We start from the raw sequence: 18,020 nt of genomic DNA, 5'->3' as shown, positions 1-18,020 counted from the left end.
TACTTCTCCTGATCTGTGCTTTGCTTCTTCAAGTAAGCTTGACCCTACTTTAATCATTGCTTAACTTACTTAAAAATTTGGTTTGATTAGCACTATTTTCATCTTTTTGGAAATAATTAGCACATGTGAAATTGTTGCATTCTGAATAGACTTGATTGGATAGCAAAAGTTCTTTTGCTACATTTTTGCTTCCGGACTACTTTCTTGTGTTTTTTTTTTCATTTTCTTACGGAAGTTTAAAAATCTGTACAGGAAGGAAAAATCTTGATTGAATACTATTGATATACATATGTGGTTCACCTGAGGGCCCAAGGGTGACAGATTCTGATACTTGGACAAAGAACTCACAAGCCAAAAGCCCCTGCAGGCCAAAAGGGTTCAGAAGACTAGGACAGCAAAGTAAACAGAAAACTTCTTCCAAATCTGGATCCTCAAAAATATCAGCTTCATCCGTCCGAAGACGAAGACGATGATGAGAACAATAACAATGAAGATAAAGGATATCAGTACAGTCATTTCTACAATCAGCATTTTCATCAGCCAGATAAAAGCGTGGGAAAATCATCAATCCACCAAGAAAAATGGCCAGACCTGATTTCATCTGGCCAAACATTGGATCCAAATCACCGACACATCAAATCTGCAAAGTTTAAAGGGAGAATGCAAGACGTTTCCAATCAAGGGTCAACAAGATTGAAGCCTAAAAGAGCAAAAGGAAATAGTATAGAGATGCCTGGTGGGCGCATTTTTCGATCCACAGGAAGAAAGGACCGGCACAGCAAGGTCGGTACTGCTAGAGGTCCGAGGGACAGACGAGTTAGACTATCACCAAACACTGCTATCGAGTTCTATGACGTGCAAGACCGGCTTGGCTATGACCGTCCCAGTAAAGCCATTGATTGGCTAATGAAGGAGGCAAAAGCTGCTATTGATGCTCTTGAGCATGATTTTAGCTATGCTACCACAACCAATCTTGATGGTTGCAGCATTTTGATGCAACCAAGAAATCCTCTACCGGAAAAAGGCCTTGATGTTCAAGAAGAGAGCAGAATTAACTGCTCAGAATCTGCATGTAGAATTGACAGCCAAGAGTATATGAATAACGATGATACCTCCATCAACAATTTCAGTTTCTTTTCCATGGAAAATGGTGTCATTCCACCCACATCCTCACTTGGCTTCTATAGCTACCCACATGGTGGTGATCTTAGTACTTCAAGAAACAATAAAAGTCAAACACAAGGGCTTTCTCCGTCTTTCCACACTGTCCAAGATTTCTCTTTTCTTTTTTCTGGTGGTCAACAGGGTCTAATTCCACCACCCTCCTCCTCATCACATTGTCAAGGTGAAATCAATTCAGAAACGGCTAGATGTCAAAGAATTTTGGCTTGGAATTCTAATTCTAGCAATGCAAAAGGATCTCAGGAGACTCTAGTCAACTCTGAGCTGCCACTACATTTTCCATCACCTTTTGACCAGAATCAGTTGCTTTTTCACAGGGAACCCCTTCAGTCCAGCTTCTCTCCAATCCGTGGTCCAACATTGGATAGCCAATTTCCAAATTTATGTTTTTCAAGCGCTAGATTTTCCAGTGATGGTGGGTTATCAGAACTTTCTGCTGCAGCCAGAATTCCAGGCCCTGAGAAGCAAAAGCCAGTTTCTAGCAAGCCATCTTCACCTACAAATCTTCTGCATTATCAAGACTAATCATCTTCTAAGTTTCATCTTTTTTGTGCTTTGTGGGTGTATGTTTTATTATGTTACTATAATTTCTTTAATGTTATTGTAGTTGATTTGCTAATGTGCCTTTGTTAAATTTGGGTGTTGATAGCAATTGTTATGAAGAGCTGTAGCTATCAGCTGAAAGGTCAGTGGTTGGCATCTGTTGCTTTCACTTCACTAGTTTCAAGTTTGGTAATACACCAACATTCACTTTCAAAATTGTTGCCCATTTTCAGAAAGTACGCAAATTTGGCATTCACTATGCATGATTGTCTTGGCTACATCACTTTTCTTTCTTGGATACGAACATCTCCTAGCTGTCAGTTTTAATAGCATGGCAAGTGAATTAAAGAAGGCTCTCAGCTGATGATCTTCACTATTGCTCTAGCATTCAAAATTTCAACTGTCCCTCTTGAGAAGAGAAATGTTTAATGGGCGGTGCAAATGTTACCACTCCTATTCATCTAGTGGTATTGACCAATGATATGGTAATATACTCTACTGTAACTTTGAGCGGAGCCAATTTCTGATCCCATTTGAAATTTTGGACTGCTTTCTTGAATGCCGTCAAGTAGCAGGAATTCCTTTTCTGAAGTATCTTAACAACAACAATAATAAGGATCCCATCACCTTTAACCTAAATGACATCGATGACATTCTAGCTGTAGCACACAGGGTGTTCACAGTTACCTGATTTTCATTGTGATCGCAAGTGAAGCAGTAATTGATAATTGATGAATTCTGTCCAACCACTCCATATCACTGTATTTAATACAGCGCAAGAAAAACAAGTACTTCCATCTATTTCTCATTGATAATCCTCAACTATAGACGGTAGGAGCCTCTTTTAAGTTAAAATCCTACCATAGAGCATCCCAAGTGAGAAAATTGATGCATGTTGACATGAGAAGGAATAAAGAATCAGACATTTATGAGAATAGCTTCTGGTTCTAGTTTACCAAACACAAATTAAAATAGACACATCAATTTTTTTTTTTTAAAAAATTTATTTTAGCAGAAGAGGAGTGAAATTTAAGAAACTACAAAGAGGAATAGGAATGTAATAAAACAGACACATTTGTGTTTTCAAGAAAGATTTACTTATTTGCTTAGTTCTACTCTAGACTTGTGTTTGTAGTGTAAAAACCGGTCCATATAGATAATGATCTGCATTTGGGGGCCGAAGTGCATGAGAAGAAGAAAAAGTTTAATCCAAATTATTGAACATTTGATTCTTCATGCCACTTCGGTCCATCATATTTGAAAAAGAATTATTAAATTCATCTATTAATTAACTTTTAGACGGGTTAAATTCACGCCCGTTTATCTTACATTGATGCATTTGATGGATTATCAACGTGTACTACCTGTATTAGAATTTATATAATATCTGGATTTAGAATGTCGAGGTGTAGATAATTTTTATCCATGTGACACCTTTGGAGATGAAAAGAAGTTTATTGCATAAAAACAATTAATTTCCTATTCGGTCTTCTCATATGGTTGGGCAGCACTGTGGCATATGGGGGCATTGAACACAAAAGATCCAAGCAGAGCATGTTCATAGGAACTAACTTTTTGGATGAGCTGCGAAATCTTCTTGAATTCTTTGAAGTTTCCTCTGACTAATTTAGTGCAAAAAGAATTGATTTTAGATGATGCCAATTGTTTGGAATTTAATTAGTTCTAGCCCTGCAGTCTGATGCAACTATTGGTAACCATGTGAGAGATGGAATGTGGGCAAGATTATGAGCAGCAAGCGGACTAAGGAGCAAGCAATTATTGACTCCATTTAAGCAAATGTCAGAAGCTGTGAATGGTACTTAGTAATAAACAATAGGGCAAACTGCAATTTTAGCCTTTCAAATTCGCAAGAAAAGAGACTCTTGATAAAAGTTCTTGCAACATTAAATATTTTACTAGCCATGATTTTCCCTTTACAGATGCTGCAGGTGCCCATTTACGTAAAGGAAAGGTCATTGTACGCACAAGTATTCATGTTTTGGCTTCTTGATACCTGCAGTGTTAACCTGTTTCCTTAAAATGCTCCCAACATTCTTTATTCTGAATTCTTTCTTTTTACAAGTCACGTGCTTTCTAGTTTTCCTTTTACAGCTTGTATGCCAATTTTTTTCTTCTTCCTAATAACGAAAAGATGAAATGGCTGCTTCATTCTCAAGTCTTAACCATACATTTGATGGGAGACTTTCATTGCATTTCGTGCTGCTGAGGACGAAATTAGGTGACTGCAACCTACCATTATTGTTTGTGAACCCGAATATGTGGACATGGTCACATTATCATATCAATGAAATATTAGGAAAACTAGATAGTACATTAATTGAGACATTGAATAGAATTAACTCATTATTAAGTACTTGTAGAGCTAACTCTATGAGTGTGCGTGTGTGTGTGTTTGTGAGAGAGACAGATAGAGAGAGAGAGAGAGGGAGAAATCTGTACATACAGTTGGCATGGCAGCTTGACAATGTTCTTAGAGTTATACGAATTGAGCAAAGACTAAAGGAGGACATAGGGATACAAAAACAGCGAGTTACCTTTTATTCTGAAAACTTTGCTGACTGACTAATGCATGCTTCACTTAAGTTGCTTTTACAGCTAAAGAGAATCATTAAAAAGTTGTAGCTGCAGCTCATAAAAACCACCCTTTTTTCTCTTCTGTTTTGGTGGTGCTTTGGGAACACAACTGAAGAAAAAGCAGAAACATATCGTTACATAATTAGCGCTCTTGAACTAGTGACATGTTACAGTTCTGCAACTAGCGATATGATTCAGTTCTGAGATCCTATGTCCCTGTGCAGCAATTTAATTCTGAGATACGGGTGAGCCTGGAGTCGATATCTTTGACCACAGGCTGGAAGAAACTAGCGTTAGTGTATCAGGGTAAGGAGGTTTTCTGTAGCATCTTCACAAATGGAAGTCTATTGGCAATGAGCGGAGGAACGAGGCACTACTACTGTTGACATTGTGAGTGCTAATGTAAGCTTCGACAGCACACAAAAAAGCTCAATATTACAAATAGAATCAGATAAAGAATGTACAAGTGTTTGATCACAGCACATACCTGCCTCCAACCCCATTTCATTTTTCAAACAAGATGAAAAGAACTTCATCTATGTACAAGTAAAATTCATGATAATTTAGTTCTCCAAATATACACATGCTTGCATGAAAAAAAAAATTAGAAAGGCAAACAAGAAAGAATGATCACCAGGTCCATCTCAATCCTCTCACAACTCAAATGCACGCAACCACGAAACCAGCAGATGACCTAGCCTAGCCTCCTCATCGTTTCTTTACATCACTAAATGAATTGCTTTGCATATTTAAACTTCCATTCAATGCATACCATCATTTTTCCTAAGATGTAATGCCTGCCTCTTCAGCTTTGCTGGTCCCTTTTGGAGTAACTATCTTGTCAGCCGCTTCGAAAGACAACCTTCGGGCTTTTACAGCACCCTTCCCGTTAGGCGAAATTGTTTTAACTGTAACAGGCGTTTTTGTAGTTGGTGTGTTGATGTTTTTCCCTGTCTTGCCGGTTTTCTTACCATTTGATTTCTTTGGACTTGACTGAACTGCAACACGGCATTCCCATGGCCTAGCAGCTATCCAGCGATCCATCCAGCTCCAGCCCCAGTTGGTTTTGCCAAGCTCAGTGCTCCCCCATCCAAAATTTGGGTTAGTGTTGGCCCTCCACTGCACATTATGAGCTACTCATCGTAAGTTTTGGCTTCATTATTGCAACTAAAGTTGCAACACTTGATTTTGTAGCCGTGGCTTACCTGATGAGAGAAAGCGTATGCCATAGCTCGCTCTCGCTTGCCTGCAGCTTCTTCTCTCTGATGTATCCTTGCCATGACTTCTTCCATTGTTTCAGAGCCACCATTCCACTCCACCTGTCATGCATTTACTTTGTTAGAGAGAGCAAGAGAGAGAGAATCTGAGACAGATCACATTCCAGTTTTTTTCAGAAAGGCGTATTTATAGGATAGAATCACCTGAAGTTGATGTTAGTATGCCAAAAATGGCTATGAATACTTAAAACGCATAAGAGGCAATGAGTAGGATAATGTATCATCAATTGATTTACGTCAGCTTTGGTCCAGCATCACTTAAATATAGTTCTGGCACTTAGGAAACTCTCAATTCTTTGAACTTGCTGGAATTTTGTTGATACCAGAAAACTACAAGTCATTTATATTAAGAATCCTAAAATATAACACCACACATGCACTTTTTCCTTATTTCTACGTGATAAATCATAATTTTTCTGCAAGATTTGAGGCACTGCGAGATAAAATAGTGGGAAGAATGACAAAATCCAAAAGCATCAAAGAACCACCTCCTCATATGACTGAAGCAAAATAAAATAGATACCATAATCCTGATGAGATTAATTAATCTATTTTCTGATTATTAGTACTACTATTTATGATCTATTATATCCATTCAAGTCCCATCCCTTGTTCGTGAGATACAACTATTAAGACTCGTAAGCCACCATATAGAGCTCTGCCTAAGACACTGAAAACTCTCTCAAGTCTTGTCACACTAAGAAACCACTGAAAACAATAGACAATAGTTACTTAGGCCCCATTTGATAAAACTGAAGTCCAAATTCTGAATTCTGAAATCTAAAATTGAGGGCTGGAAGTATTAAGTTGCTGAATTGATAAAGTTATATCTGTTTGATAACTAACTGAATTCCAGCAGTGAATTGAAATATCACACAATATGATAATCTTATCTTTAAAAAACAATTTTTTATTTCTGTATTGGGAGAGAAGGGTGTATGTAAGAGAATATAATGAAATAATTGAGAGGTGGTATTTAAGCGTGTGTATTTTTGTGTGAGAGTGTGTGTGTTAAGAGAAAGATAAAAAATATCTACTGTGTGTGGGAGCAGTGTGTTTGTGCGTGTTAGAGGGACAATATGTGTTGTGTCTGAAATGAATAACATGTGCGGTCAGTTCAACAAATTCAGTAAAAACATTTTCACTTAAAATTTTGAATACAAATTAAGCAATGCTTAATGTTTTAAGTGGTAAGGCTTTTTGTTATCAAACATGCTGAACTCAACAAGTTCTAAATAAATTAATTTTCAGCATTAAATAGAGTTATCAAATAGGCCCAGAGTGGTTATTCCTTACAGCGGAGGATACAGAAAAAGACAAAACGAAGGATAAACAATCTTACCTCTAGGTCATGAAGCTTTGCCTCAAGCTTTAATTGATTCTCCAACTTCTTCTGCCTGAGGCGACCTTCAGTCACCATACAAATTCGGCGAGCTCTAATATGTGCCTGCATTTTGCTCCAGGAATGTAGGTAGCTTAACGTAGATGATGCTTGCTTTTTGACAGAGTGACCTTGTAACAAAGCCTGCAACCTTAGTACGCCTTTCGAATAACGGAACTTTTTCCTTGCCTATAACAAGAAAATATCCCTTGTTGAACACGGAGATTAAACATCTAAATGAGCTTGAATATTTTAGACAAATAGTAATGCCAACGAGAATATCTGCATAGAGAAGAGCCAATTTTGTCTTCTTAATGCATTATTCAAACCTAAGATAGCCTATATGCTTAACATGAATTCCTTGTGTCAGTCCTTTTAAATTCTATAAGGCATGATATGTAACATAGTTCAACACTTGCAATTTAAACTGAACTATTTGTTTGATATAAATTACTGTATTCTAAAGCTAGAATGAGCAGGAAGATCATTTCTTAGCAACAGTAAGGTTGATATCTCATAAACTGAAATTATAACCCACATTGGAGAGATGATAGAAGCTGAAATGACAGGGAACATCATTTTCTTAGTAACTGGGAGGGCTGAACTATTATAAGCTGAAACCAGGAGGAACAATATATTTTGTAATAAAGGTAACTGTCTCATGATGCTACTGGGTCAAAAGCCACATGCAGGCATGCACATTTCAGTTGCCTGCTTCATAATCTTGAGTAACACAAAATGAATGATGCTGAGATAACACTGCTAATAAACTTCCGCTTTTCTGTGCAGTTAGAAACATAACAGTCCATTCCATTTCAGAATTTTACGCTGCCACCTGACTAATGAGGATTCCATTTTTACTTCCTATTCCCCTCTTCCCCGTTGGTCAAAGGAAAAATTTCTTAGTTCTTGCAGTCACTGAACTAACAATGGTTACAGTCAGAGCAATGTTGAACCAGAAAATTTACTCTTGTATACCAACAAAAAAAAAAATTGTAACAATTGATTTTCATGGCTCATTAAGGACCGATTATTTCGTTAATGGGACCTAGAAGGTCAAGCTGAACACTGATTGTCACATGCATTAGTATAAGCTTACACTTGAGGTGTCAACTATCTGCTCTCAAAGTTACAAAATGAATCACAATTTAAATTACCTGAAGTAAAATTGCATGCTTAATAGCTTTTTCTGATGCAATGCTACTCGTTAAATGAGTTCCCTATTTTCCCTTCTTTCACTCTATTTTAAGAAAAAAGGTTCTTTCTCATTTACTTGTGTCATTATTGAGCTTTCAAACAAGGCAAGGAACACTATGCCACATGAGTTACCCCATTAGACAAATAACAAGCTACTTCTAACAAAGTGCACAACATTTAGCAACACTTTAAAACAGAACCAATAAGCACAAGTGATACCATGAATCCACGGAATGCTGTCTGAATCCTGATTGCTGCTACATCCTCAGTGGGTATACAAGGAACCCTTTCATTCTTAATGGAAATATCATTTGCTAATCTAGAAGTTTCTTTAATGGCTTGGTATTCCCCTTCTTGCTCTTTTGACTTTTTAGATGCCGGTTCCTGGTAGAGACAGTCAATAAAAATTACCAACAGGGGAAATTCCTCGTGCTATGCCAAGGCAAAAGAGTGAAATTTTAGACCAAAAATCATATACAAAATATGAGGCGATAGCCTAATGCTTGTATTATGCCTCTAATGATGTAGCGTCCTCCTCACCCTCTATCAAAAACTTCCAAATACACACCCAATACAAACTCAAAGAAAAGGGTAAAACCTAATATAAGCCAAAGTGAATCAATGGTGTAGATAAATAAAAGTTTTCCAAAGGATGCATGAAGTCAAGCTTCTGCAGAAACCAAATAATGATGCTAGAAGTGCTCAAAATCTCAGAACCATGAGCACCAAATGATGTCAATGAAGTTTCCTAATTTAAGTTTTTGGAACACAAACTCAAATACTACTGATTCATAATATTGATGCATTCAGAAGTGAAAAAGTAGTTGCCTGCTCAGTAAAGAGCCAACACATGAACTAGAGAAACTGTAGAGAAGTAAATTCCATTGCATGTATATCAGGGCTGAATTGCAGAATGCTGCTTCAATTTTATATCAAGGAAATATTAATTTCTAGGTGACAAGTAATAGATGAGAAGAAGATTATTAAAAGGATTCCAAGATGAGGCTCATACATGGTAACGATACTTTTATCAAATGCACCAAGTAAAAAAGCCAGCCTAGTCCCTAGGATAAGAGCTTGCATCTCATGATAGGGGATCTCTAGGAGCATCCAATCAATCTTCCATGATATACTAAGTGAGAATCTTTGCAATCATACATCATGTTATTCCAGATTTCTTCATTATGATAGCTATTAAAGGAAAAAGAAATGGCTATAAACTGGTCTGGTGCTGATACAACTCTTGTCATAGTGGTGCCATACCTTCAGTTTTTTGGATCTTTTGTCTTTCACTTTCTTTTTACTGATTATATTCTTCAACCAATCTCCAGAACCCATTGCTGTAGCTTGCTATCTGTTGGCCTGTATTGTACAGCACAAGAAAATGAAAAGAGGACCTAGCTGATGCCAAGGAAAGATAACATTCACACTAACATGAGACTTATGCACTCTTCCACAGTTTATAAATCTTAATTCTAGAAGTTCTCCTTTTGACTTCTTTTGGCTAAAAGCACAAGTTTTAGTGGGATAAAACTTCGCAGAAGTTTAGGCTTCAATGATAAATGGAAGGGCCAAGTTAAAATCATTCAGGATACACAACATAGTCATAAAAGGAAAGCGATTGCGAAGCAAAAACTTATGTGAACAAACTCTCTACATAACACTGTAAGGACATCTTATTTCCTTACCGAATATTTCAAAATTTAACAAACAAGAACAACAACCATTAGGAATTGTCATCAGAAAATGAATCTTATAGTGATAAGTAAGAACGGAAGTTTTGAGTATTTATGAAGGTAAATTGGTTTTGTGTCGAATAGTCTAACTGATTGTGAAGAAAAGTTGCACTGGGACCTACATTTGTATAAGTTTCATTTTTGAGAACTCTCATGGTTATGCTGCTGAAGTAAATTTTCTCTAATTCAATTACAGGTAGCATGCACTCATGCAAGAAAGCTATATAACATTCACATCCACTTCCAAAAGATAATCTTCTTGTGTGTCATCAAAGGAAAGAAAGTAATTTGCGAGTAAGTTATGCAACCAAAACGAATATAAATGAAATTTTGGTGCTAATGGATTCTCTTTTTGAAATGGAATTCCTGTTACACATCAGCGGAAAAGAATGTGTCAATTTATTGAGTTTCCTGGCAGCATCTGCTCAACCATATTTCCTAATTTCATATTTGCATTAATGTAAAAAGCTTATAACCTCAAGTGACCATTACCCAAAAAAAGGGCATTACCTTAAAAATACAACAGTAGAAACAGAAAAGTTAGCAAAGACGTAAATTGCTCAAACAAGTTACCATGGGAAAGTTTTCTTGGGTTTGACAATTAAAATGATTTCTACTAATTCGTTAAAGAACACTGATTTGAAGAAAATGACTCCTAAAAGTAATGGATTTTTCTATATTCAACTGAAGAAGGAAATCAACTGTAAAAAAGGCTATCATTTACAACTCATAAACAGGTGCAGCTTTTACAAAAACTGAGCTATTTCTTCTTGAATAACATGTTTCTGGATATGTGGCAATGGGTAAAAAATGTCATGATTATTTCCAAGTCTGACATATCTCTGTATATTCAACTCTACGTTTCTCTGTGTGTCAAAGACTGAAGTTGGCACAGGTGAAAAAGATAAAAGGACTTCGGTTTCTCTATATTAAAAAGTATAATATTTCAATGACATCAACAAATACCAAGAGCCCTTGTTAATTGCAAGCTTCCGCAACAGTTCAGGATTCCAAAATCAAAAGTTCAAAGCCTGAAGAAATAAAAAAAAAAAAAAAAAAACTTTTGTATAGTATCACCTAAGTCATGGAAGCATCTCAGTAGTTTGTTAATGAAGATTAAGTACCAGGGTATGGAAGAAGAAACAATCTTGATGACAGAAATAATCCAACATACCTGTTCTATGGAAAACAATAAAAATGCGACACTGGAGCTTCTAGATGCCTAGAAACTAAGTTCTGAGATGGTTTGTTCAAATCTAACCATTACAGAATCTATTATTGCATATAAACTTTCTATCATTGAAATATTTGCACAAATGTAAACCAATAAATAAACTCCTTTCTTCATTATGACCTGGCTAGGATGCAAAGTAGTTTGTAATGTCAGGTCTTAGGAAAAAAATTCCTCTGGACATCAAAGAAGCAGAATCACTTCAGAAATCCTTCCATACATTCATCGTGGGAGTTTAACATACAAAATCTAGCATAACATTTTCCATTAGTCATAAAGAAGAAGAGTCAACGTGATCGACTAGACACAAAGGATCATAATCCTGATTGAACTTCAGAGAATCAAATCTTAAGCCAAGTACATACGGAAAATTACAAGCCAATGACACAATTTGCTTAAACCCAAGTTAGACTCTTCTACAACTAACGAAAAGATCCATCTTTTACTCTTCAAACGCCAAATCCCAGATTCCAAAACACGATAAAACCAGCTAAAGATATGCAAAATCATAAATACAAAGCAGGGACTCGATAAACTGTATCAAACAGAATTTGGGCATTTTCAATAACATACCTCTGTGCCTTTTCTCTTCAGGCAAATGGGTATTTCTCAAATGTGAAGGAAACTAAGGAAAGTCAATCAAAGTGGACAATGATGAGATATTTCTCAGTAATGGCAGTTCAGGCAGAGTATACTATAGACTGGTATGAGTGAAAGAGAAGAAATACTGGACGAAAGAAAGAGAGAACAAAAGGTTGGCATCTGGGGTAGTATTTTGTGTGGGTATTTGGAGCTAGCCCATCACCTACTTCCCGGCCCAACTTGTTTCTTGGTAAGAAAGATGAAAAAAAAAAAAAAAATTTTGTGGGTTATTTTAATTTTTTTTCTCAATATAGAATACTCCTATATTTTTATATGCAAAAAATCAAAATTTGTACAGAAAATTTTTTTATGAAAACTAGCAACTTGATGAAAAAAAGTCAATGGTGGCAAATATTGGTTAGATTGGGGATGGTGTAAAAAAACTAAAAAGACGAAGTACTATTGATCAATAAGAAATACGAGAAGAAATTTGTTAAACAAAAACTTCTGAAGGGTTTTTGGACATGGCTATTTGGGAAAAAAATTTCTTATTATTCAGAAAATATAATTTCCATCTAACCTTTTTCCCAAAAGAATTTTCTCTCTCTCAACTTGGTACTAAATTATCTTCTCTTTCCTCAATCAAAAGGGCTTAACCACCATTCCAATACAAATCCAGGCCTGTATTTTGCTAATTAAAGTTTGACTACAGTGACACAAGTACCAACCATTTTAATTTGATTGTGATGGATAGACCTTTTCTTTGGCTTTTCTTAGACCCTACATCTGAAAAATAATTAGTTCTTCAAATTGTGTTATTATTATTAGATTATAACAGTGCCGACACTATTTTACATTGGAAGGCGTTAAATTAAACCACATTACAAAATCAACTTTTGGGTTACCGTAAAAGAGATTATTCCTTGATTGCAAGTCAACAATAATGAAAGGTTTTGGGATTTCCTCAAACCAAAAGATTGTATTGGAAAAATCAACCTGCTAATGTCTGGTTTAATTATATCATTTGCATGTAAGTACAAAAGATAAAGCAATTTGCAGGAGTTAATTGCACTTTGTTTCATTTGAGTCGTCTTGTTTATACAATTCAAGCAAATAGTTGGCACACCAATGATTTGATGCTTCTACTGCTTACCACAATGATTTGATGCTTCTAGTGCTTACCACAAATCAATATGGCAAATACTCTTTGAATTGACAATTTATTTAAAATGTCCTTTAATTTGCAAAGTTTGAATTGACAAAATTTGCTAAATTTGAAAGTTTTTGCAAAATTTATTTAAAATGTCCTTAAATTTGAGTTGACAAACCAATATGGTAAAGATGTCTTCTGGATATTTGCTATGAACGAGATTTAGAGAATCGAAAAGATAAATTTGCAAAATTAATGTCCTTAAGTTGTTTTAGAAAGTTTCTAATGATGCAACTATGGATATAAGAGCCACAGTGGTTTATGGAAAGGCAGACAAATAATTAAAGTTAGATCCAATTCAAGAATGTTCGAACGTTTTTCCTTGACATTAGAAATATGGTATATCTGTATGGAATCTTCAATAATTCAGGTGGTTAAGTTTTTAGGCTGATGGTTTCAAACTTTCAGGGTGGTTGAGCATTTATAATTTGGTGGATAATAAAGTTTCAGATTGGACCAAACAAGGAAAACTAATGTGGCTCTTCCCTGATTGCTGTCTGCAAAACAATAATTATAGTGCCAAGGCTTTAAGCTTATCTAAAATAATTGCTGACTAATGATAGCTGAAATAATATTGTGACAGGCAATAGACTAATGGGACTGTCTAACGGGTCATTATAATATACTGAGTACTGTTAAGGGGATTTTAGGTGTTCTTATGTTGGAAAAGTAATTTTAATTAGGAAAAGCATATAGATGCAAGATAAGGTAATAATTGTTAGTGTGTGAATTTATATAGTAGATTAGATATGCGATTTAGGTGTAATAACGGACACCCGTTAAAAAAAACTCTAAATTGATCTGGGGTCAAACTTTGCTCATTCAGATTTGAGTGATCGAGGATTTTCCCTACGTGCGAGTAACAGTTCGTTTGGCTAACATGATTTGCAAAACAATAAATAAATCAAAAGTGGCAAATTTTGAACTGCTAGGTTTACAAGACCAGATCTACCAAGTTTTTGCCTTTCTAGATTACGGATCAATTATTGGCTCCAAAATACCAAAAACATGTAATATTGGAAATTTGCAAGGTTCACCCATGTATGAGGTCAAAATCACGTACGATAGAATTTTATAGGGAAAAATGCACTTTTCATCCTCAAAGTTTGGGTTCTTGACCAATATCACCTCAAAGTTTCACCCAAAACACATTTCATCCTCAAAGATCTGCAATTTTGGTCAATCAAGGACAATTGACGGAAAATTAAGGACAACTATTTAATTTGAACGGAACTTTGCATGTGAGAAGCACGGTCTGTCAAATCCAACTCTATACTCAACCAAAAACGGGTCAAATAGAATGGAGCCACTTTCATAATTACTTGCATGTTGGTCTTAGATCGTGGTTAAAAATTTCCCAAAGTTTGACTTCTTGTTTCATTGGCTCAGAGACTTATAATAGATGAGGCCAGAATTGACTTGACTATTTCCACAAAACTTGAACAGTATCTATACTTGTCTGTTTGGAAGATAATCAAGCAGCTACTATATCTTTTCCAGTCCATATCCCCACTCGACAAGAATCATCTCCTTATTCTCAAACAAATCCCATAAGAAAGTGTGGAAATCAAATATGAACTCAGTCACCAATAAGGATAGGCAGCTGATGGAAGATCAAGCTTCGAGACAGAAAAGGAAGATAAGGAGCTACGTCTTTTTCATCATCTTATTCACGGTTATCATCGGTTCAATCATCACAGTTTCCATAGCTCTCATACAAGAAAAAGAGTCTGAGTTACTCTCCGCTTCAACTCCAGATAGAGCAATTCGTGCCATCTGCAATCTGACTCCAAAACCAACCTCATGTTTTGACTCTATATGGTGCCTCCGCATGAATTTCTCCACCGATTTAGGCGAGATCAAGACCACCCCATCAAGAATTTTCACCCTCTCTCTCCGTGCTGCTATCAATCAACTAGAGGACTTGATTTCAGCTAATGAAAAGGCAATCTCTGAGGTCGAAGATTCAAGAACTTTGACAGCTTTGAAAGATTGCAATGTCTTGTTCAAGGATTCTTTAAGGCTTGTAAACGCGTCTGTGACAGCAATGGGAGTCAAATCTGATGACAAAATCTTTAAGGTCGCGAAATCTGTTGACGATATGAATGAATGGATGTCAAACTCTGCTGCAACTATAGACAAATGTTTCCTTCTTCCTCTCAGTCACTCTGCTAATAAGGCCTCCAATAATGAGCCTCCACTTTCTGCTGCTGACTTGCATCGTCAAGATAGTGCTGCGTCATCCTTTTCCAACAATAGCGTGAAGAGGGAGAGAGAGCTCGGTAGCAGCGAAGAGGTGGAGATCGAGACAGTTTCCTCAAGAGTAAGTGACGAAGATGATGATGGTTCTAATGGAAGGAAGAAGCTTTGCCTCACAAAAGCTCAGTCTGCTCTTTTGGAAGAGAGCTTCAAGCAGCATAGCACTCTCAATCCGATAACATCTCTCTCTCTCTCTTTCTCTCTCTGTGGCTAGCTAGTTGATTTATTTTCACACGTAATAGTATAACATTCCTTGCTCTCTTTTTTTTTAACATTTGAACAATCATTTCACAGGGCAAATTAAATCGTGTGTATATACATACATATATGCTGATTTTGCAGAAGCAAAAGCAAGATTTGGCGAGGGAACTGAATTTAAGGCCTCGACAAGTTGAGGTGTGGTTTCAGAACAGAAGAGCCAGGTACTTGCTTCTTCATCCCTCATTCCCGAAGATTAACAATGTTGAGGAAAAACAGAATCGATCGTGCGAGCCAGTTTTTTGAGATATGCATAAATTTTGTCTATTTGAAATAATGGAGGGGGGCTTTTTTCTTGGCTATACGCAGGATGAAGCTTAAGCAAACGGAAGTAGACTGCGAGTTCTTGAAGAAATGCTACGAGACGCTGACGGACGAGAACAAGAGGCTGGAGAAGGAGCTACAAGAACTGAAAGCGCTAAAACTAGCGCAGCCCTTGTACATGCATGCAATTGCCAATGGCTACACTGACCATGTGCCCTTCTTGTGAAAGGGTCGGCAGAGTTGGTGAAAACTCTTCCAGTAAGAGCCCATTTTCCATGGCCCCAAAACCACACTTCTTTAATTCCTTGACCAATCCATCTGCAGCTTGTTAGCTAGCTTTTAATGTAGCGAAAGAGATAATAGCGTAAGCATTAGGCATGAGGGTACTGAAAGGGTCGTGGGTCATTAGGCGTGAGGCGTGAGGCATGAACGACAGGGGTGAGATAGGTGCGGAGAAAGAAAAGAACGGAAAAATCCCTAAAACTCATTTCCCCTTCCCTCTCTCTCACTCTCTGAGAGAGAAAGAGCAAAGAGAGGAAGGAAGGAAGGATAGTGCGGTGTGTGTGGATCATAATGAAGGAGAGGGAAGAAGGAAAAGAATGTTGGTTTTTGTCCGTTGCAAATTATTGTTCCATTAAAAAAATGGCTCCATTCAGTTTTACCCATTTTTGTTGGGTTTAAAGTTGGTTCTAACGGCTCACATGCAAATTTCCGTCAATTGTCCTTAATTTGACAAAATTACGGATCTTTGAGGATGAAATGTGTTTTTGGTGAAACTTTGAGGTGAAATTGGTCAAGAACCCAAACTTTGAGGATGAAAAATGCATTTTTCCCGAATTTTATAATAGCAATTTTAGTTTAACCTTAAAAAAGAGCTTATAAAAAAAAGTCAACCACAATGAAAATATTTGAAGAGCATGAGGTGGTTCGGATCTTTCATGAAAAATTCTTAAAAGAAGTCTACATCACCACATGATATTTAAAAATAATCGATGTGTGCTAACAATGATGGTATGATGCAGCTTGCAATGGAGAAAGTAGGTTACAAAGCATTATTGCACTTTGCACTATTTGACTTGTTATTTAGGTTGAATTATTGGTTGGTTTGCACTTTAATTAGCTTAGTTCTTAGTAGGAGTTGGCAGCATGAACCAACACAACATAGGTGTCGGCATCTAGTTTGAATTGATTAATTGGTAAGCTATACAGTTTCAAAATTTTTTTCCTTTAGAATAATTTTTCATTTTAAGTTCCTTATTCTTTAGTTTCTTTTTTCTACTAAATCGGGATTGGGTTTTGTGGTTATGTGATGATTCTTTGAGAACATAGTTCTTATTATTGTCATTTTCTCTTTAAGTGTTGAATATTTAAGTTTTATATATTTATGGTACTGCACAAGTTGGTAGACGACAGTTGAATTAGGAATGTTATGACATGGGTATAGGTAGTTTATGTATCTTTCTTTGTGCTTATAATGTGGTTTTAGATGCATGATCTTATTATGTTCACTATAAGAAAAAGGAACAAAAAATCTATGAATTAATTGTAAAGTTTATCAATACTGTGAAGATTGTACAGATAACAGTATAATAAGAGAAAATTAAATCAGAAGACAAATCAAAATAAATTACTGGAGATTAAAAAGAAATGCTAGTAATCTTTGTTCCAAAGAAAAAGAAGAGTTTCAGAAAAAGTGGTCCCGGCGGGGCTCGAACCCGCGACCTTCGGCTCATAAGACCAACGCTCTAACCAACTGAGCTACGGGACCTTGTTGGAAGTTGAGGTGTCTTTTTCCTACAGATTACTGAAATTGGCAATCTGATGAATTACATAAAAAATGAGAAAATGTCAATAAATGAAGTATAATTATTTTTTTACGGTCATATAAATACTCTTCGACTGAGGTGATAAATGATTAAAATGCACATAGTCCCTTACAGTTTTAATTGAATGCAATAAATATTTCCCACAAAAATGACTTTTCCTTTTCTTCGTGTTAATCCCTCTTTTGCTTCTAATGCTCATCTTGTAATTTCATTACCTACGCCTTACACAATCAAAATTGAGAATCCAAGGAGCTTTTGCAATTGCAGAAAATAATTATGAACTTGCAATCAAAGCTGGCTAGGTATTTAGATTCCATGCTCTATTCTCCAAGATACGTTCAAGATCTAATAAATGTGACTTTGTCATATGAAAATCAGCCATTAATTAGTAGTGCTTGCAAAATGCAGAATATTTTCAGATAGTAGTATTGGCTATAATTCCAGCGAAAAGAAACATCGGCCAAGTTTACATAATTGAC

General features: G+C 36.2%; 3 protein-coding genes and 1 non-coding gene across 5 annotated transcripts; 2 read left to right on the top strand and 2 right to left on the bottom strand.

Annotated features, from left to right (window-relative positions):
* The first annotated feature begins 660 nt into the window (after positions 1 to 660).
* LOC113757022 (transcription factor TCP10-like) lies at positions 661 to 1,707 on the top strand. The gene has a single exon (XM_027300440.1). It carries the CDS (start codon positions 661 to 663, stop codon positions 1,705 to 1,707), a length of 1,047 nt encoding a protein of 348 aa, XP_027156241.1.
* A 3,034-nt stretch (positions 1,708 to 4,741) lies between these two features.
* Positions 4,742 to 11,855, bottom strand: LOC113762790 (protein IQ-DOMAIN 1). Of its 2 annotated transcripts, XM_027306386.1 has the most exons (6): positions 11,716 to 11,855; positions 9,439 to 9,537; positions 8,395 to 8,559; positions 6,940 to 7,167; positions 5,526 to 5,639; positions 4,742 to 5,439 (listed from the first exon to the last, which is right to left on the bottom strand). In XM_027306386.1, exons 2-6 carry the CDS (start codon positions 9,511 to 9,513, stop codon positions 5,104 to 5,106), a joined length of 918 nt encoding a protein of 305 aa, XP_027162187.1. In that variant the 5' UTR covers positions 9,514 to 9,537; positions 11,716 to 11,855; the 3' UTR covers positions 4,742 to 5,103. The 2 variants fall into 2 exon arrangements, with proteins under 2 accessions (XP_027162187.1, XP_027162188.1); XM_027306387.1 differs by lacking the exon at positions 8,395 to 8,559.
* A 3,606-nt stretch (positions 11,856 to 15,461) lies between these two features.
* LOC113763649 (homeobox-leucine zipper protein HAT22-like) lies at positions 15,462 to 16,072 on the top strand. The gene is given in 3 exon segments (XM_027307528.1): positions 15,462 to 15,615; positions 15,761 to 15,896; positions 15,898 to 16,072. Coding segments are annotated over 3 exon segments (381 nt in total). The 5' UTR covers positions 15,462 to 15,520; the 3' UTR covers positions 16,048 to 16,072.
* A 1,337-nt stretch (positions 16,073 to 17,409) lies between these two features.
* TRNAI-UAU lies at positions 17,410 to 17,483 on the bottom strand. Its single transcript has one exon. It is a non-coding gene; the product is annotated as a tRNA-Ile (tRNA).
* Positions 17,484 to 18,020: the final 537 nt, after the last annotated feature.

Source organism: Coffea eugenioides, chromosome 2 (genome assembly GCF_003713205.1).
Source record: "Coffea eugenioides isolate CCC68of chromosome 2, Ceug_1.0, whole genome shotgun sequence".
Taxonomy (NCBI): Eukaryota; Viridiplantae; Streptophyta; class Magnoliopsida; order Gentianales; family Rubiaceae; genus Coffea; species Coffea eugenioides.
Note: the sequence above shows the minus strand (reverse complement) of the source record. Positions and strands in the feature narration are given on the sequence as shown.

Bases quoted from the DNA above. Each gene is read 5' to 3' on its own strand.
- LOC113757022 (XM_027300440.1), top strand. From the start codon at position 661: ATGCAAGACGTTTCCAATCAAGGGTCAACAAGATTGAAGCCTAAAAGA.
- LOC113762790 (XM_027306386.1), bottom strand. From the start codon at position 9,513: ATGGGTTCTGGAGATTGGTTGAAGAATATAATCAGTAAAAAGAAAGTG. The intron at 7,168-8,394 runs GTATCACTTGTG...TTCTTGTTATAG, and splicing joins CAGCATTCCGTGGATTCATG to GCAAGGAAAAAGTTCCGTTA. The intron at 5,640-6,939 runs GTAAGATTGTTT...AATGCATGACAG, and splicing joins CAAAGCTTCATGACCTAGAG to GTGGAGTGGAATGGTGGCTC.